The 21,406-nt window shown below is 45.7% G+C and overlaps 1 protein-coding gene across 1 annotated transcript in view; it reads right to left on the bottom strand.

Annotated features, from left to right (window-relative positions):
• LOC137525565 (uncharacterized) overlaps positions 1-17,680 on the bottom strand; it is a 76,596-nt gene extending 58,916 nt beyond the window's left edge. The window contains exons 1-6 of the mRNA XM_068246702.1: positions 17,586-17,680; positions 8,338-8,464; positions 7,744-7,899; positions 6,437-6,560; positions 6,264-6,357; positions 2,161-2,311 (exon numbers count right to left, since the gene is read on the bottom strand). Of these exons, the coding sequence (XP_068102803.1) occupies positions 2,161-2,311; positions 6,264-6,357; positions 6,437-6,560; positions 7,744-7,899; positions 8,338-8,344 (532 nt within the window). The 5' untranslated portion in view covers positions 8,345-8,464; positions 17,586-17,680. The remainder of the gene's footprint in view (positions 1-2,160; positions 2,312-6,263; positions 6,358-6,436; positions 6,561-7,743; positions 7,900-8,337; positions 8,465-17,585) is intronic.
• Between the last annotated feature and the right edge of the window lie 3,726 nt (positions 17,681-21,406).

Here is a 21,406-nt window from a genome sequence, read left to right as displayed (position 1 = left end):
AGTAATAAAGATTTTTATGTGCATTCTGATTGTGGATCAAATAATATGAATAAATTACATGGCGAATATCAATCATTTCTCTATGCTATATGTTTTAACTTCTCACTTAGCAAGGTTTCGATTCCCCCCCCCCCCCCCTTTTTCAAAGTTCCTCTTTAATACATGTGAGGATGGCTTAATAGTTCTGGCCAATCTTTAGGCTGTAGAAAGCCCTGACTTTTGATTTATCTTTAGCTAGACACAACCGACTGTACATCAAGTAATACAGGATTTGGCTGTCTAAACGGGAGTCCATAGTCCTCCAAATGTCAACATGACTCAATAGGAGAGCAGAAACCTTCCAAACCTGTGGACTACTAGCAGGGAACCAGGAGGAGTGCTGGATGTCTCCTGGTGGGGGTGAGAAATCATGTGTAACTGTGTCCTGGTGGTCTGCTGGTGAAATGGCTTTGCACTTCCAAGCAACACTCAGGTAGATAATGGTATTACAGCATGTACCCCTTTATAAAGGCTGTATTTGCCAAGTACCCGAACTAGGGGCAACATAAGCACACCGACACATGCTTGGTAGTGTGCTACACGCTACCCGTAATAGAAGTTTACATTAGACACCACTGTACACGGCAGAAGAAAGGGGGGGGATTAACTTTTCTATGCCACCGATTCAGCTGATGCACTCCACGTCACTCCCTGCTTCCTCCTCCTACCTGGAAGAAAGGAGCATAGGAGTGAAGTGGGAACGCAACGTGAAGTCTATATAGTTTTCTTAAGTGCAGACAGATTATGCAAATAGAAGAGATGGTTGGGGTCGGGGAGCGGGCATTCCCACAGACAGAAGATTCCTTAGGATTAATACGTTGAAGCCTGTTTTTTGAACCCAAAATGGCTAAGAAAATAATATGCATAAGTGTATCCTTCCTGTTACTCCCGCAATCCTAATTAAGTGAGTGGGATATGGTGGCTGCCATATTGGTTTCCTTTTAAACAATCACAAAATTGTTGAGAGCTCAGAGCAGGCAATGTACGAATCTTTGTTAATTAAATTGGCAATCTAATGAATAAAGATTAGTATGTTGCCTGCTCTAATGCTGGACATACACGGCTCGTTTTAGATTATCAATTGAGCCGCTGATGGCTCGATTGATAATATTCAACCTGTCCGATACCCCGCCGGATCGATTCTGCGCTCGATACCAACGGGGAGAGCAATGAGAGCAAACGAAACACTGATTACCAACGCCCGCGGGAATCGATCCGCGCGGACGAGCGGCGACGTGCTGGCTCGATACCGGCGCATTCTCGAGCCGCGTATGCCCAGCATTACATCCCTTAGCAATTTTATGATTACTCAAACTATTATCTTGAAGAAGAATAGTAGTGAAAACAACAATGAATAAAAGTGCTTATTTGTTTACAATATCCAATTATCCATTTATAGATTATTTAGTCAGTGTTGGCCGATTGTAAAATCTTTCCTCTCCCTGATTTACATTCTGAAATGTAGCCCTGGAATGTTTGTTACTGAGAGTTCTATGCACAGAGGGAGATACTGGTTGCATGGCAATTGGAAAAAGCTGTTATTTTCCACAATGCAATGAGGTTCACATGCAGAAAACTGTCAGGACCATGGTCATGACATCACACTGTGGGAGGGGTTTCTCCACAATATCAGCCACACAAACCAACCAGATGATCTATTTGAGAAAAAAATAAAAGATTTCTCGTGAAAAAGTGGGCATCAGCTACTGACTGGGATGAAGTTCAATCCTGTGTTAAAGTTACCTTTAAAGGTTTGAGACAAGCATAACATCACGGTTGATATTTCGTATTAGTGTATGCCCTGTTAAACAATACCAGTTGCCTGACGGTTCTAGTCAGTAGTATCTGAATCCCATACCTGAAACAAGTATGAAGCTAATCTCGTCAGATCTTTGCCAGAAACCGCAGATCTTTTTCAGGGTCCATAGCTTAAGTATCAGAGGCAGTGGATCAGCAGGACAGCCAAGCAATGTGCATTGTTTAAAGTTAAATATGGCAGTCTATCTATCTATCTATCTATCTATCTATCTATCTATCTATCTATCTCTCACTTCAGGTTCCCTCTAAGAAAAGTGCACATTGCAGGTATGCAAAGAGAGAATGGTTTCTGAAGACAAGTACCTCCATCTCTAAGCCCAGCATCGATCTCTGTAAGTTCGAAGTTAAAGATGGTGAGCACTCCGGCCAGAGCTGTGTCTCTGATCTCCTTCCAGTACTTGCTCTTGTTGTGTGCGTTGCAGTGACAGCTTGAGGAGGACGTCCATAATGCACACTATAAAATGGGAGAGAAGACTGGAAAAGCTAGTACAAAACGAAACTTCCACATAACACAGTAACACGTAGCTAATTTGTACTGTAAAGCTTCCGAACACTGAACTTCTGTCACCCCAATCTTTGTTAATCAATCCTTAGGGCAACAGATTAGGGAACAGACACAGCTCAGGTATCATGTGTGCTGCTCTATGTAGAGGGAAGAGGAAACAGTTGGCATACAAACAAGCAGATCATTCATCACTTGGTGTTTAGCAATCTGTCATTGTGGGTTACGCAACAATGTCACTGGCCATACATTGTACAAACTATCGATTCCCCACCAAGGTTGCCCAGAACAATAGTCTTGTTTGAGAATTATTTAGATTGGGTCAGCTGCTTTCTAAAGGGGCCCATACACCTAACTATTTTCCCGCCGATATACAGCAGTTTCGATCACAGTGATCGAAACGGCTGTGAAATCGCCGCGCACACCGCTGACAGAACAATCGATTTCCGTCCGAAATAGATTGTTCCCGTCGACCCATCCGTGCAGAAAATTTTTCTCGGTCGCCGATGGGTCGGGAGTGCGTCGATAGCAGCGGTCGAAAGCCCGACGACCAACGCAATGCAGCGGGTATACATTACATGTTCCGGCCGGCGCAAGTCCCCGCTTTCTTCTTCTCCGCTCCAGACCGTTCCTGCAGCTACACAGAACTTCCTGTCCCTCCAGGAAGTTTAAATAGTAGAGCGCCCTCTACTGTTTAAACTTCCCCTGGACAGGAAGTTCAGTAGCTGCAGGAACGGTCTGGAGCCCGGAGCGGAGAAGAAGACAGCGGTGACAGCGGGGACTCGCGCCGGCCGGAACAAGTAATGTATGCAGGGAGGGGGGCGGCAGCTCCACATCGTGATCGGTTTCAGGCTGAAATCGATTCACAATCTGTTTGCAGTAAAGGTGGCCATACGATCCCTCTCTGATCAGATTCGATCAGAGAGGGATCTATCTGTTGGTCGAATCTGATGACAAATCGACCAGTGTATGGCCACCTTTAGCAGTTCAGTAGGATAAGATGACTCTACAAATGATAATGGGGCAGCCTGATCCACTTAATTTTCTCTTTAGTTTTCTCCTGTGTGATAGTTCACATCTTAAAGGGGTTCTGTGGTATTGTAAAAATCAAACAACTGACACTTACCTGGAGCTTCTATCAGCCCCCTGCAGCAGTAATGTCCCGCGCCGTCGTCCTCCTCTGATCACCCGTTCCCCGTCGCAGGTCCTTGTCTAATATTCGTCTAAACAGACGAATATTGCTCACTCCCGCTATTGAGAGCTTACAGCGCAGGCACAGTACGAAGTTTTCTTGTACTGCGCCGTAAACTCCCCATTACGCACGCGGGAGCGAGAACTGCGCATCGGAAGAGGACGGTGTGGGACATTACCCTGCAGGGGGCTGATAGAAGCCCCAGGTAAGTGTCAGTTCATTTGATTTTTACTTTTAAGCCACCAGCAAACAAGAAAACTTGAATAATTTTGACAGTACTTTTTCACCTGCGTTTGGGTACTTTTTCAAATGCCGAGTGCTAAAATGTTATTTTAAACAAAAATGAAAATTATCTCCAAGGAGAAAAAGTCAATCGGAATCAGGAAAAAAAAAAAAAAAAAAAAAAAAAAGTTAAGAGAAAAAGTGAATTGGATCAACCCAACATGGTTTAGATATTGTGTAGTATGTCTAGGAACTTTGCTTTTGCCATAAAGTGAATCTGAAGTCAGAGCGATATGGAGGCTGACATATTTCCAATACATATTGCCCGGCAGTCTGATCCTCTGTCTCTAACCCTTTTACCTTAGACCCTGAACAAGCATGCAGATCAGATGTTTGACAAACATATGAATATATTAGCTGCATGCTTGTTTCAGGTGTGTTTCAGCACTACTGCAACCAAAAAGATAAGCAAGAATTCCAGGCAACTGGCATTATTTAAAAGGAAATAAAAATGGCAGCCTCCATAGGCCTCTCGCTTCAGGTTCCCTTTAAAGCACACTGAGCAACTAACTGGGTGCTCCTAACTTCAGAAAACTTGTCAAACAAATCTCCCTGTAATGAAGGTTCATAAACTGTGTGGGCTTTGGGGATGCAGCAGGAATTTACTTGGTGGGCTGCACCATAGCGCCATGTCCATATGGAAGCCTCCATTTTCTATGTCCCTGTGTCGCAAATTCAACCTCCTGCGGTAATATCCTGCATCCCCGGCCGCCAGGGGATGTAGTTCAGTTCATTGATGGGGTTGCATCTGCCGACCATGATATGTAATGACATCAATGGAAACTACATCTCCCAGCATGCGTCACGGCTGCCAGGGACAAATGACATAACTGCAGGAACCTGTGGCACAGGGACATTAAAAAAAAAGGAGGCCTCCATATAGGCGGGGTGACAGAGCAGCCCCCCATAAGTAAAAGCCTGCTGCACCCACTAAAGCCCACACAGTTTACAAACCTCCCTTAGGGGGGGGGATAGGTTCATTTGAAAGATTTAAAAGAAAAAAAAAAATTGTGCTCAGTTCGGTTTAAAGACTTCTTTAGTGCACTTATTAAACACTAAGGTTACACACACCCTTTTTCATTTCCCTTGGTGCCTGATTGATATGTCTGAAAACTTAACATATATACAGGTGTCCCCCACCACCGATGGCCTCCAGTTCAGAGATCCGTCAGGATGGATCACTCTTACTAGTTTACCTATTGTTCTATGAAATCATCAAGTTCCTGCAGTGGAATGTCACTCGAAAACACAGTAGAGTCTCACTTATCCGGCACTGACGGGGATCAGCTGATGCCGGATAAGTGTACTTTCTAGTTGCTTGACACTCAAAGTTAAAAATAATAAGCAAATGTTAAAGGGAACCGAAGGTTGGGATTCAAATAAAAAAAAAACTGACAAAATAGTGTGCTAGCGAGTAGGGAGGCTGGCTGGTATCTTACTATTTGGCAGTTAAAGAGAACCCGAGGTGGCATTGTATTACATTAGTGGGGCACAGAGGCTGGTTGGGCACAGTAACACCAGCCTCTGTTGCCCCATCGTGTGCCTCAAAGACCCCCCTGCTTGCCGCTATACTCCCCGCAGTGCTGGCGACACGCAGCGCGTCGCCAGCACAATGTTTTCCCAAGCGCTGTCTGTCAGCGCCGCTCCCCCGCATCGCCACTACCCGCCCTCGTCCCTTCCCTCCAATCAGCGGGAGGGAAGGGACGAGGGCGGGTAGCGGCGATGCGGAGGAGGCGGCGGAGCGGCACTGACAGACAGCGCCTGGGTAAACATTGTGCTGGCGACGCGCAGCGTGTCGCCAGCACTGCGGGGGTATAGCGGCGAGCAGGGGGGTCTTTGAGGCACACGATGGGGCAACAGAGGCTGGTGTTAGTGTGCCCAACCAGCCTCTGTGCCCCACTAATGTAATACAATGCCACCTCGGGTTCTCTGCTGTTCAGGAAATGCTGTTGAAAACAAAGAGAACCCTAATCCCCCATGAGGAGATGGACTGGCCCAAAACCTGTAGGTTCTTTCCGATTTTAACTGCCTACTTTTTTCATGATAGTGGTCCTTTAACCTTGAGGGAGCCATGAAACCCAGCCTTTAACAACAGCAGAGACTACAAACACCCTAAGAAGTTGGCCTTCACCACTGTGAGCACTGCCGGCGATTTGTTCTGGTTGTTTGCATTCCAGATAACTGGGACTCTGCTGTCCATCCCGTCTCTCCACAGAGCAGCACATGCTGCTGGGTAGGGAGCTGGACAGTGTGTCTATACTGGGTCAAATATTAAATGTCTGCACGGGCCACAACGGAAAGATTTGTACCGTTTCATACTCAACATCGATACATGAAAATATGCCATAAAACAAAAAACACACCAGTGAGTTCCAGTGGTTTAGTATTCAGCAGACAGCATCCTTATAGGTTTAATAAGGGTTTATGTACCTCGGAGGCGTGCTTGTCACATATATAGCAGTAACACTCAGGACAGAAGCTGGCATTCTCCTCTAGAGGAAGCTCGGTCTCTTGCTCTGCACGCCTACAGGAGACAGAGGACATGATCACAGAGGGTAACACAGCACAGATGATATGCACATGACAGCACCTGATGTTCTTACACAAAGGCATGCGCAGTGCAGTCATGTCTGGCGTGGGGCATCAAACGGGGCTTCTTACTATAGGTTATGGCAAGCTCATCATCCACCACCTCTAAGCCTCTCTTCTCCTCGGAGATAGATACGTCTGCAAGGATGGAAAAATACGGAGAGTTAATAAAGGTGAATAAGTGAATATACTGTCTGTCATATGTATAGTGTATGTCACAGACAGCCGGCGTTAGTACACTACATCTGTACCAGGTTCACAAATACAAAAGAATACAGGAGATCACAGACTCCGACTCTGGGTACACAAAATTGCTCTGACTCCTCCACTACAACTCCACAGCCCTGGTTAAAATGTCCTGCACTGTCTACATGCGGCAATACAAGTCCATCAAGCTCTATGTATCCTACATGATTAAGCAGATACATTTTAACTACTTAAGGACCGGGCAAATCTCTGCAGTATCTGTGCTGCGTGGGCTCTCCAGCCCGCAGCACAGATCGTGATTACAGCAGGGCGATCAGACTTCCCCTCTTTTTTCCCCACTAGGGGGATGACCTGCTGGGGGAGGGGTCTGATCGCCGCCGCTCCGTGTGGCCGAGCAGGGGGGGCTACTCAAAGCCCCCTTCCGCAGCGATCTCCGCCCTCTCTGCCCTTCCCTTCCTCTCTCTTCCCCTATGGGCTGCGCAGGACGGATATCCGTCCTGCGCTGGATCGGATAGGCTTCAGCCTACCAAATGACGGCGATCCCCGGCCAATCAGAGGCCAGGGATCGCCGATCTCTGTCGCGGCGCTGCTGCGCAGCAGCGCCATATTGATGTTAACAGTGGGGATTTCTTCCCTGTGTGTTTACATTACGCGTGCGAGCCGCGATCAGCGGCTCGCACACTGTTCACAGAGACACCCTCCGTGAAGTGGCATGGAAAGTTTCCATGAAAAACCACAAACGACCAGCCGCCGTCTATCGGCGTTAGCTGGTCGTTAAGTGGTCTCTGGTTGGTCTTCTCTAGGGTAACAAAAACAAGTAACTAGGGCTTGACCTGATGGGATTATCAGAACATCAAGTGAACCACAGTACTGGTTAAAAGCATTTTTTTTTTTTGTTTGTTTTACAAGTACGGTGCTGGTTCACTTGATGTTCTGTATATAAATGGGATAATTCCATAAAATTGAGGCCTGGTTACTCACCTTACCAGAAGGCAACTGTCTATACCTTGATTGAAGGCTTGCAGCATTTTGGTTTTCTAGGCTATTCACAACTGACATCTTGGTGTGGGAGTAATGGACAGCAATGAAGGTGATAAAACAAGTGAAAACTTACTAGGCGCGTCATCAACCAGCAGCACCGAGTTCCCCATTCCCAGGGAGACGTCTCCTTCGTCATCGCTAATTACTATGACACTGTCTTCCGCGACCGCTGCTTCCAAAGAGGTCTCCCCCTCACCGGTACCTTCGCCCAGCCTCATTGTGGAGCAGTCTAACAGGAAAAACAAAGCAATTTTGTACAAATCATCTTCTGCAACAGGCCTGGCAGACTCATGTGTAAGAGCTGGAGACATGTTGTCAGGGCATTACATCTCCAGAGGCTTTAACAGCATAACACCAGCATCACAAATGGTAAATACACGGAAGGCCAGCTTTCATGCCTGTATTACACCTGGCCTGTGCGTTTGTGCTATGATGCCACGCCCCCTTCACAATACACCACACAAAAATGTCAATCATATGACCCTGCGGCACAGAGTGCCGCATATGGTCATCCCAACCGCACGCCCCTCACCCAGTGACATACTCCCTGCTGGACAGGAATTACATCACTAGGATTTCCGGCTTCCCCGTCATTTTCCGGTCGTTCCGAGCATACGCACCACTGCCGGCAACATGTTTAAAATTCCAGTGTTGCCCATTGACTTACAGTACATCCACTGCGTTGCGGTGGAAGTCCTTCGGTAACACGCTATTGTCTTTGCTGGGTCGCAGCAGATCGTGGTATTTCCAGCGCAATGCCGTACATGTGCTAGGCCCCACTGCCTTGCGTTACCCTGCAGTAAAATAGAATAATGCAATGCAGATTAACAATGCAAGTGTAAAAGGGGCCTACAGGGAATTTGACGTGAGAGGGATATGGAGGCTACTATATTTCCTTTTACGCAATACCAGTTGTTTGGCAGTTGGTTAGCTGCATTCTTGTTTTAGGTGTCAGGTTTAGACACTACTACAGTCAAAGAGATCAGCAGGACTGCCAGGAAACTAGTGTTATTTAAAGTGGACCCAAATTAAAAATACAAGATTTCAGAAATAAAATCTATTTTCTAAATTATAATAATAAATAGCCGGCTTTTTTCAGCTGCATGATGACAAATATAAAATATTTTACATTTATTGGAGGAACCCCTCCCTTCCTTTCAAATTGCCGGGATTTTTCCGGCAAACTGGTGGAGTAGATGGTGTCCGGCAATGGAGGAATTGCTAATGGCTGCCCCCAGTTTAACCCTCGTTATGCAAACAGAAGGGTGAAAAGCATGCACTGATATGCTTATAGGCTTTAAGGAGTGTATATTTATCTTTGTATGTGTCAGAGTGGTGAAACTAAATATTTTTAATTAAAAACATGTTTGATTTGTGTCCGCTTTAAAAGGAAAGAAGCATGGCCGCCTTCATATCCCTCTCACTTTAGGTTCGCATTAATGAATGGAAACCTAAAGCAAAAGAAATATGCTGCTGCTACAGACTGGCTTTTCAAAATGCCACTTTCAAGGCTGTCATATTGTCACCTCTGAAGCTGCAACAAGACTGAGGACAGCACTGGTGTCATTGCTAGCAAATATATTATGGTTTATAAGCAAAAATGGTCAAAGAGATACTAACAGGAAGTGCATTTAAAGTGAACCTTAACCGTCATATAGAAAAAGAGTTTCAGTTACCTGGGTCTTCTACCAGCCCCCCGCAGCCGTCCTGTGCTGGTACTCAACGATCCTCCATTCCCCCGCTGCGGCTTATGGTACGTACACACCTGCGATAACGATCGTTCGTTAGGAACAATAGTTCCACGACGAACGATAGTTGGCCGAGCAGAGCAGTAAATGCAAATTAGGTAACTGAGAATGTAGCGCCGCGATTGTTATTGTAGAAACGAACGATCAGTGAAGAATGGTTGCGTGCGCACATGGATATGACGTAATTAATGTTTTACAAAACATTTGGATTAACAGCAAGATTGATGTTTTGTTTTTGTTTTTTTTTCAAAATTCGCACAGAACGATAGTTACCAAACACAATGCATTGGAAATACGTAGGTTCCAGCTATATGCGCGGTTGCGCACTACATTCTGTAACGATCGTTCTCGCACGATTGCTGTACACACCTTTCTTTAACAGCGATGATCGCGCGATAGGATCCAACTTGTTGGAAAATTCGCGCGTGCAATGATTGCACTGTCCTCGCTCTCCTTAACGATCGCTTCTGATCGCGACGGAAAGAACTTTATGCAATTGTCGGACGAGCGATCGTTAATTGGTGTTTACGAACGATCGTTATCGCAAGTGTGTACGCAGCATTAGTTTTGGACTGATCAGTCGGCAGACCACTAAGCCTGCATGACCGTGCGGTGGCAAAAGCGTCCTTTGCAGGCGCAGCAAGAGAAAACCTCATTGAGGATGCGTGCGGCCTGATCAGTCGGCAGAACCAACACTAAGCCACGGTGAGGGAACGGAGGATGGTTGGACGGCTGCGGGGGGCTGTTAGAAGCCCCAGGTAAGTGAAACTCTTTTTCAATGGTGCCTCCACACTGGTGCATTTGCAGTGCAATGATTTCCACTGGGATAAAGTGCAGCATACACCTGCATTCCCCATGTCCATCCACCATATTATCAATAGCAAATCTAAACACAGACTTTACAGGAAGTACAGAATTCAGAAAAGAGGAAAAAGAATAGGATTTAAAGTTAAGGGAAAAAAGGCATTTTAAAACAGTGACCTAATAAAGTGATATTAAAGCTGTTATTTTTCATGTTTAAAGGAAATTCTGTTTTTGTTGAGAATGCAGCTGATTCCAGTTTAGCCATCCATAATACCAAAATGAATAACAGAACTAACTGCTTGCTCACTGTGTGTTGATGTGCATAACGCCATTTCACAGAATGCCAACACAAACCAAAAGGCAACTGTAATCATTGTATCGGATCTTAAAAGTGCCACTGAACAATCAGCATAAGGACTCAGACACACAATAAACACTTTCTGAGCACGTTTTGGCCATCAGAGCTTTCTGAGAGTTTTAAAAAAAAAAAAAAAATGCTCCCATTGACTTGCGATTTTACCGCAATCACAATTTTAATGTAAGGCCTCGTTCACATCAGGGCCGTTTCTGTGCGCTTTTTACAGCGCACTGCCCTGTGCGATCAGCAAGGTATTTACTTTCCCATGTAACTAAATGTAGCTGGTTCACATCTATGCGCTGCGCTGAGCAGCGTTACAGAAACGTAGTGTTGCATGCATTTCTGTGCGTTGAGCTGGAAAGTGCACATCAATGCAAGTGAATGGGTGCGCTTTTTTAGCGCATAGAAGCGCGTACAAGCGCATGCGTTTTTTACCCCTAATTGGAGAAAAAAATACATTTACATACAAAAACAAAGTTTTATTGACAACTGCTGCTGGTACAACAAGCAAAACGTGTTTTAAAGAACGCACAGAAACGCGCACAAGCGCATGCGGTTTTTACCACGCGCTTTCACGCGTTTATCAGCGCAGCAGATTTGAACGAGGCCTAAGTCAATTGAAGCGTTTTTTTAAAAAGCTCTCAGAAAGCTTTGATGGCCAAAAAGCGCTCATAGTGTGTCTGAGCCCTTACAGATATCACATTAAAGAGGTGCTGGGGCTTCCCATACACATTACATATCATTAAATCACCTTTTAATTAATTTTAGGCAGGTATTTTTTGTTTACAGAACTTAATTTTTTTGTTTATTTTTTTTATTACCCATCCCATGTTCCTGTCTCACCCAAGTCATAAACTAGCGTCAAGTGACTGCCAGTTGTTAAGAGGCCTACCTATTCTTAGGACACTGGACCTACCAGTTCAGCTATTTAAACAATACCTAAGGTACAAATGATAGAGCCCATCATGGTTCTGACTTAAAGAGAACCCGAGGTGGGTTTCTGACATGAATATTAGGACACAGAGGCTGGTTCTGCATACAATGCCCAGCCTCTGTGTCCTTATAGTGCTCTCCCTGCTCCCCCCCCCCCCACACACACTCTGCTGTCCCCCAATATAAAAACCGCCACGCTAGCGACATGAAGCTTGTTAGCTGGCCGTTTACCTTTGTGCTGTCATTTACCTCCACTCCCCCGCCTCCTGCATATCGCCACTCCCCGCCTGCATCCTTTCCTTCCCCGCCTCCGTAAGCGTATTGGATAAAGCTTAGGGAGGCGGGGAGAGAAGGAACAAAGGCGGGGAGCGGCTATATACAGAAGGCGAGGGAGTGGAGTTAAAATGACAGTCCGGATGACGTCAGCGCAACCAGTGAGCTGCATGCTGGAGCGCAGGAGAAGCCGACCTGGCGAGGTCGGCATCTCTACCGGAGGGGACCGGGAGCCACCAAAGCTGCGGCGAGGACACAGGATGGATACAGGGGGATGAAAGAGGCCAAGGTAAGTGGATTTTTTATTGTTAAAGTCCTAGGAGCTTCCCTTTAAGGAATTACCAGTCTCTTCCAAGCATTCCTATTGTTTCAGGTACAGAAAGCCACACACAGCACCTTATTAGTAGATGGTCAATGGGATGCAAAGAAGATGTACATTTGTCCCAGTGTGCCATCACTTCACAATTTTTGTTACAGGGGAAAAGGTATACAATACAATCATAAATGCCCAACTAAGACTGGTTTCAAACTATTCGTGTTGCAAAATGAACAAGTTATGTGTGTGAACTTCATTAAACACAGCGTGGGTATAACAAACGTTGATTCAAACCCTGTATGCAGCAAGTTAGAATAACATGATATGTTACAACGCAAAGATGTAAATTGCCCCATAGAATTGGAAAGGCAATGAGTTGACATGCAGAATTATTCTGCAATGCAACAGATATAGTGTGAATGGAACCAACACAGGCAGTTTTTAAGTTTTAATAGGTGTTGTCTTGATTGCGTGTGGATAGACATTTAAAGGGTAAGGGCAGAATGACAGGCTTTGGCTCCAAAGGTTTGTGTTGGACTCTGATTGGTCAAGTTATTAGATCCTGTTAAATGGAGGTTGTGGGAAGTGTGAAACAGGTGCAACAAATCCTTCAGGTATTCAGGGTTTATATTTTGCAGAGATTGTAATGTTCATGTGAAAATTTTGAAGAGGATTCTCCATCTTATAGGTAGCCAGTGGAGCGAGCAAAGGATCAGAGTTACGTGGCAACGGCAAGGTTGGCATAACATTTTTGAAGCAGCATTCTGTACTAACAGCAGGCCATGCAGGTCTTTACTCTAAAGGTGCGTACACACATGCGACTATAGTCGTTTGTAACGATCGTTCCCCGATCTTTACCAACGACGATCGTTACAAAAAACGAACCACCGACTATTAAGGCAAACGACGAACGAGCCAAATCGCTACAAAAGAAAGTTCTGTCTCGGCGGATTTTAACCAACGACGATCGTTTGCAAAAGTAGTACATCGCAATATCAAATTCAGTCTAACACGCGCTGAAAATTATAAACAGTTTTATTCAGTATTGATTCATTCAATAAAACTCAACTCACGCCTCATCCTATTCATTCCATACCATGCAACCTAGCAGAAGGGCCCTTCTATATATACTTCTCTCTAAATGTGCACATAAAAAATTAAAAAATGAAAAAATGGAAAATTCAATTAAAGATTAAAAAGATAAAGGTCAAAATCAACATGATAAAAGTATTAAATGTGAAGTTCACAGATGGGTAAAGATGCTCTTGATTAAACTTATATTATGCAGGAGAAAATATAGCGTCTGTGAATGTCCATAAAGTGCAATCCTTATACATTCAAAGTTCCAACTTACGATACCACAGAGCCTCTGTTCTCAGTGTGATCTCTCATTAAACACTGTTGTTGATCTCCCCAGAGCTTCTTGGTAGTCTGGTTTATTGCCCCAAGATCCGGCGTGTTTCCACGATAATGAGGACACTAAGCATATACTGGGGGCATTGGAAGGTTTGCGGTGGGAAAAGAACTGGGTATTGTGCACCCTAGATGTAACCTCGCTGTACACCAAAATAGACCATAAAAGAGGTCTGGAGGCTGTAAAATTCTATTTGGATGAGGATGACACCATAAACCCAATACAGAGGGATTTTATATTAAGATCGATACAATTCGTTCTGGAGCATAACTATTTCCAGTATAATAACGTCTGGTATCTACAGGTGAGTGGGACGGCGATGGGGACTAGGTTCGCACCTGCTTATGCAAATCTATTCATGTCTTATTGGGAAGAGAGCCGCATTTATGGGGATGGCGGCCCGGGTGCGAGCCTGGTCCTCTGGCGCCGTTTCATTGATGACATATTGTTGATATGGAAGGGTGACATCCCATTATTGCATAAGTTCATTGAAGAACTCAATACAAATAATTGGAACATCAAATTCACAGCTGATATTAGTAAGGACACTGTGAACTTTTTAGATTTGGAACTATATGTGGAGAATAATTGTTTAAACACGAGGACGTTTCATAAGCCGGTGGCAGTGAACAGCTATATTTTATATACTAGCTGTCACTTGCCACGCTGGCTAAACAATATCCCCAAGGGGCAATTCACGAGACTCCGCCGCAACTGTACAAAAGTTGAGGAATATGACCGGGAGGCGGAGCAACTTGTGACCTGCCTCTTGGAGAAGGGTTACCCGGAACAGCATGTGGTGGAATCCAAGGTCACTGTTCGGCAGAAAGATCGAGACAGCCTATTAGGCCCCAGGCGAGAGTCGAACTGGGAAGATAGTGATTTCAGTATTGTCTTGCAATACACATCCCAATCAAACAGAATATCGAATATTATTCGTAAACATTGGGATGTGTTAAAGGAAGACAAATTTTTAGGTGAAAAACTGCCTGATATTCCAAAGATGGTATTTAGGAGGGCACCCAATTTGGGACTCTCTATAGCCACAGCAGCTAATGAAAAGAAAGAGGGGGGGAGGGATGGTGCTAGGAGAGGCAAAGGGGGTTTTACCAGATGTGGGATATGTCTTAATTGTAAGAAGACTAGAAACCCAGGCAGGATAGTAGAGATTGAGGCACTGGACTCTGTAAAATACAGAATTAGGGATTCAATGACATGCACCTCATGTGGTGTCATCTATTGTGTACAATGTCCCTGTCAGAAAAGATATGTTGGGAGAACCAAGAGGTCCCTTCAGAGAAGGGTAGGAGAACATTTCAACAATATTAAGAACAAATATGAAGGGCATCCGTTGTCCAAGCACTATAAAGAACAACATGGGGGCTGTGTAGGGGGGACTATTTTCTTTGGTCTTGAAGTAGTGGAACGCAGTGAGAGGGGAGGGAATTATATAGACAAAATGTCAAGACACGAATCAAAATGGATCTTCCAGTTGGACACACTGATCCCTAAGGGACTCAATAGTGAAATGGAACTATTTGCATTTTTTAAGTAATGTGTATGAAGTGTGATTATATGTTTAAAAGGTAATGTAGGAGAAATCAGATCTTGGAAATGTACAAGATGCTTGCCTTAACAAGATAAGTGGAGGAACGAGGTTTGGCTGCACAAGTGTGGGTGGAGATTGAGATTTTAGTATTATTTAAGTAATTTATTTAGGTACTAGCTAAGCAGCATCTAAGAGAATAATGTTCTAAAGTGGAACATGGAATAAACATGAATACATGGATGAACATCTGCTGTTCAGTATAATAACGCTATTGGAACTTTGACCTTTGACCCCATTAATTTGAGAGGAGGTGACCATGTTGGACATATAAAAGCGATGTAAGAGATGGCAGCCTCAGATTGTCAAGAAAACCCTCCTGAAGAAGGCCAACGCTGATTGGCAGAAACGCGTAGAATATACTTCTGGGTTTTAAGGGATCCCTTGTCTTACAACGCTGCTTATTTAGATAGGAACCCATCAGCGCCTGGTGATATAAGGATACAAAAAGTAGTACATCGTTGGAAACGATCGTTCGTACTAGGCTTGACATGCGCATTTCACTATTTCTGCATGGAACTTCTCATTTTTATGCGCAGGCGCAATAGTTGCTTTTTGTGATGTAACGTTCGTTCTAACGATCAGATCGTTACACACATTTTAAAACTACCTTTACTTAGGTCGTTCTTTCATCAATTAAAAGTTCGTTCGTCGTTCTTAACGAACGATCGTTGTCGCATGTGTGTACGTAGCATAACTAGGGTTGAAAGATTCTCTGAAGGAATGAGGTGCTTGATTTTTGCAATATTCCTTAGGAGAAAAAGGAATGTTTAGCAAAAGCTGCCATTTGATTCCAGAGGCTCAGCCCGCGCACACATTTAAAACCAGCACGTGGAAATTTGGGCACCGGGTGAACTTAACAGGTGTCTCACTCTGCTCTAGCTAACCTCCTGCTTATTTTGAAATCGATCCCCCTACTGACAGCCTAATTATTTTGCTCCCTGTAGAATTCTAGCTATTGCTGGCACCCGAATTACATAATTTTTATCATAACTTGGGCTCCGGCTATTACCTGGGTAAGTAAATAACCTTTTTTTTCCCCATCCGCCTTGGGATCACTTTTTTTCCCCCTCCCAATTAGTTCATGTGGACACATCTGAACCAGGGTTAACCTCCCTGGCCTTATGATTGCTTTTAAAGGGAATCTTAGCTGAACGGGGGGTAAAGAGCTTCACTTACCTGGGGCTATTACCAGCCCCCCTCAGCAGTCCTGTGCCCTCGGAGCTGCTCTGGAATCCTCCGGTCCCCCGCTGTCACTTAGTTTCGTTTTTGACGACTCACGAGTCGGTCCGGCCGCCATGCGTATTATTGGACGCATTCCCTACTGCAATTAGCGCTGTTGCATACCGCAACACGTACAAAAATACGCGTTGCCGCAGTCCGCACGCGTAGATATATGGCAGCGCATATCTTTGTACACACTGCGGTCCGCAACAGCGCTAATTGCAGTAGGGAATGCGTCCAAAAATACGCATGGCGGCCGGCCGGTGACTCATCAAAAACGAAACTAAGTGACAGCGGGGGACCGGAGGATTCCAGAGCGGCTCCGAGGGCACAGGACTGCTGCAGGGGGCTGGTAATAGCCCCAGGTAAGTGAGACTCTTTACCCCCCCCCCCCCCCTAAACCCCACCCCGCTCAGTTAAGGTTCCCTTTAAATCCTCAAAACAAGAAGAAAAAATACCACAGAGAGATCTGCAGCAACTCCTGCATATATTTCACCCAGGCACCAGATTAACAATCTGAGCTGTGAATTTTTGCCCCGAGCCTGATTTAAGATTACCACTAAGGAGGTTAAAGGATATCCGAGGCGAGTTGTAAAATCTATCTTTACTTACCTGGGGCTTCTTACAGCCCCTAGAGTTCCCGTGGGTCCCTCGCCGCAGCTCTGGTCTTCTCCTGGGTCCTGCTGGCTGCTCTGAAGTATCCCCGACTACCAAAGAGTCGTCATCTTCTGCGCATACATGCATTCGCATGAAAGCACGCCCATGTCACCAGGAGCGTATTGCGCAGGGCTCCTGATGACACATACGCAGAAAGCACTGATACTTCAGCGGTGGCCAGTAGGACCCAAGACAAGACTGGAGCTGCGGCAAGGGTCACATGTGGCCTCTAGGGGCTGGAAGAAGCCCCAAGTAAAACAGATTTTACAACTGCCAAGTTTGCTACTGGCTGATAGATATACACTGCATGTTACAGCTTGCAGACAAGTGTATAGACATAAAAATATACCACCACCAAAACCAAATGCCTGCAAACGCCCAGCACTCCCACAGGAACAGCTGACACAGGGTGATCTCAACATCTGTGTGACGTGCCCTGTGACGCACGGATCAGAGTCCTGTGTGTATTACGTAAGCACCATCTACACACAGGGAGTTGTGGAAAGACCTCTTTATGCACGTGTTGTCATTCCATACCCGTTTCGCTCCACTGCATACGTCACCTATGTCCAGCTACCTCACCTTTCGCCGTTCTCCTCCGCCCGCCTCTTAGCAAAGTGAAATTTCGCGCGCCTTCCGCCGACCAGGTATGACGTACTTCCGCCGGTGTTGTCCGTGGCGACGGGATGCTGTTTGCTAGGAGATGGGCTGCGCTGGTCCACAGGGGGCGGGGCTCTGAGCAATTAGACCAACAGCGTCTTCATCGTTTGGCCCTTGTGTGCTGCTGTGGATTGTCTCACCAGGTTGCATAATGCAGCAGAGTGGCTTGTTCCATAGTCACCTATCCGTGCCTCCTCTTCCAATCACAGCAGAGCTGTGTTATGGTGGGCAGCAGTACAGTGAAGGCATGGAAGGGTATCCATAGAATAGTAGCTTCCCTATCAATCATTCCCCATCTGCTGTGCACAGGGGGATCATACTAGTAGTGGGCTGGGTTGCAAACAAGACTTAAAGCGGATCCAAGATGAAAAACTAACTACAACAAGTAACCAGGGCCGGCGCTACCATAGCGGCAGAGGAGGCAGCTGCCCCAGGGCCCCTGAGCTTGTAGGGGGCCCCAGTGGCTACAAGAGGAAAAACAATTTTGCAAATCGGCCTTATAGTTTTTGAGAAAATCGATTTTAAAGTTTCAAAGGAAAAAAAATACACATTTAAAAACCTGCCGACTTTAATGGTTGATAGAAAATCCACCTTAAATGCTAGAAACCCTAAATTTGCAGGATATGTTAAGGAGATCATTAGGAATAAGAGGAAAAAACAATTTTTGAAAAAGACCTTATAGTTTTTGAGAAAATCGATTTTAACCACTTCTCTACCACATGGTTTTTCTCCTAAAAACCACAGCAATTTTCACATTTAAGGGAGGCAAGGGTTAATGGGCTTAATGGGGGTATAATTTATTTAAAAAAAACCTCACTGATGCTGATCAGTCACTAATGCTGTGTTAGTTATCTGAGATCCTCTCACGAGTGATCTCAGTAACTGTAACAGCATAGTGACTGATACAATGTTTACACACATTCTGCATGAATAAGCACTGTCATTGGCTTTGTGAACACATGTTCACATCAGCCAATCACAGACCAGCGGGTGCCCGACGCGTATGCACGTCCGCGTGCACGCGGACGCGATCGCGCACGCGAACGCGATCGCGCACAGCAGGAAAATAAACAGGAGTTGCCTATCTACGCCCCTGTGACTCAGGTGAATTTTAAAGGGGCGTAGATAAGCGTGGCAGAGGTTGTTAAGTGGTTAAAGTTCCGAAGGAAAAAATATGGCTGTATGAAGATCCCTGGCATTTTTTTTTATTTTCCCCCCAAAAAAATTTTATGTTTAGAGTGTGGGAATTTTTTTTTTTTTTTTTTTAATTATGTGGGGTCCCCCCTTCTTAAACTTTTTAACCCCTTGTCCCCCATGCAGGCTGGGATAGCCAGAATGTGGAGCTCTGACCGATTGGGACTTCACACCCTGACTATACCAGCTGCAAAAAAGGTCCCCTAATGCTAATTTTTGTTCCGGGGTATATGTTGGGGGGGCCCCCAAGGTTCATTTTGCCCTGGGGCCCCATTGTTGCTTAAACCGGCCCTGCAAGTAACTTGTCTATATATCTTATCTAAAGTTTAGATAGTTTACACAGCATATCTAGCTCCAAACAGCTTCAAAAGTTTGATTATTTATTCATGTGATGCAATGAGGGCAGCCATGTTCTGTTTGTCACAGGCTGAGGGCTGAAATGCTATCAGCTTGCCTGTGTGTAAACTGAGTCCCCTCTCCTCCTACCCTCTGCCTCTAAAATCAATGGCTAGTAACCTCCTCCTGCCCAGACTGAGCTCTCATAAGCCCTTGCTACAGTGCCACTGTGAAAAAGCTTTGGGCGAGTCTTGTTTAGTTTATAAGGAATTAGAGTATTAAAAAAAAAAAAAAAAGTATTTGGCTTGAGGAATGCCCTATAAACTACTGTATATGAAAGGAACACAATTGTGCAATAAGTAAAAGTTTATCTCGGATCCACTTTAAAGGGAATCTTAAAGAGTAACTGTTAGCCCCAAAACTGAAAATGAAATCTCTCTTGCAATCTTTTATTTACTATTTAAATGAGCCAAAAAGGCATTGTAGAAGTTAAAAATCAATATAATTTTTTTACTATGTATCCTTTTACCCCAGCTCCGGACGCAAAGCCGCATAGCAGATACTGCTGAGCATGCATAGCATGCCTAGCTCTGCCCGACCCCCCTCTCCCCCCCAGGTCCAGGTGCTGATATATGCTCACTCCAAACAGCTGACCGCTCTGACACAGAGAGAGAGCGGGAGCACTTCCAGCGCAGCCACCGCAGAGCAGCCGCCGCCGAGTCACATGTGAGAGATGCACGTGCATCTCTCACATGTGACTCGGCGGCGGCTGCTCTGCGGTGGCTGCGCTGGTAGTGCTCCCGCTCTCTCTCCGTGTCAGAACGGTCAGCTGTTTGGAGTGAGCATATATCGGCACCTGGACCTGGGGGGGAGAGGGGGGTCGGGCAGAGCTAGGCATGCTATGCATGCTCAGCAGTATCTGCTATGCGGCTTTGCGTCCGGAGCTGGGGTAAAAGGGTTCATAGTAAAAAAATTATATTGATTTTTAACTTCTACAATGCCTTTTTGGCTCATTTAAATAGTAAATAAAAGATTGCAAGAGAGATTTCATTTTCAGTTTTGGGGCTAACAGTTACTCTTTAAGTTAAAAAAAAAAAAAAAGATTTTTAACTTACTTTGGGCTCCTTCTAGTCCCCTGGACTGCTACTGTGCCCAGGATATCCTGATCCCCTCTGGGCAGCGGCTGCGACCCCCGCAAAGCTGGTCTACTGTGCATGTGTGGACCCTAGCCGTGCACACCCTGGTCACGCTAACGTGGCCAGGAGAAGTTTGTGCCTGTGCAGAACGCTTAATTCGCTATTGTGCCTGCGCAGAGCGCTCAAGACCACGGGAGCACGAACAGGGTGCGCATATGCCACAAAACCACGTGGTAGCTGGTGACCAACGGCGATAGCCCAGCTTTGCGGGGGTCGCCGCTGCCCGGAGGGGATCAGGAAGACATCATGGGCACAGTAGGAGTCTAGGGGGCTTGAAGAAGCCCCAGGTATGTTTAAATCTTTTTTTTAACTTAAGTGTCTATTTAAAGTGATTCCGAGCCGAAGCTTGGGAACAAAATTGGATACATAACTTAAGAGAGGGAAGTCTTAGGATCCTATTGAGGCTTCCCTCACTGATTTAAAGCCCCCTGTTGCTGAGTGCTCCAACCCCCCCCCCCCCCCCCCCCCCGCTCCCCCATTTGGGCAGTGCAGTTCTTCCTTCTGAAGCAGGGCTGTGCAGTAGCCGTGCATGTGCAGTACCACAAAGCCTGCGACTCTGGCTTACTGAGTATGCGAGGCAGGCTCGGTCGGAGGTTGCACGGCCACGCTAGAGGAAGAGAAGCTGTGCGGCCCCGATAGGATTAGCGACAATCAAGCCCGGGCTTACGTCACAGGAGCCTAGAGGCACAGATATACTGGCACATTAGACTTCTCCCTTCATGTACCTACAAACCACTACCGAAATGCACCACAAGTGTGCTGGCTAACCCAGCTGTTACTTCTCCCTTACTACCCTTAACCGTCATGAGCACTACAGGTGTCCCTCAGCATTACGTAGCTAGAGGCACCGCGAACTGAAGGGAGATCTGGTCAGTGGAATGCAGAGAGCTGGGTAAGTAACCTCTCATTTACACTCAGCTCGGGATTCTGCATAGGGAAGGAGGGAGGGAGGCAATAGGGGAGGAGAGTGAGCCGCCTTTCCATCAAGAGGCACCTGTAGGCATGTGCCTACAGTGC

Source organism: Hyperolius riggenbachi, chromosome 7 (assembly GCF_040937935.1).
Source record: "Hyperolius riggenbachi isolate aHypRig1 chromosome 7, aHypRig1.pri, whole genome shotgun sequence".
Classification (NCBI taxonomy): domain Eukaryota; kingdom Metazoa; phylum Chordata; class Amphibia; order Anura; family Hyperoliidae; genus Hyperolius; species Hyperolius riggenbachi.
Note: the sequence above shows the minus strand (reverse complement) of the source record. Positions and strands in the feature narration are given on the sequence as shown.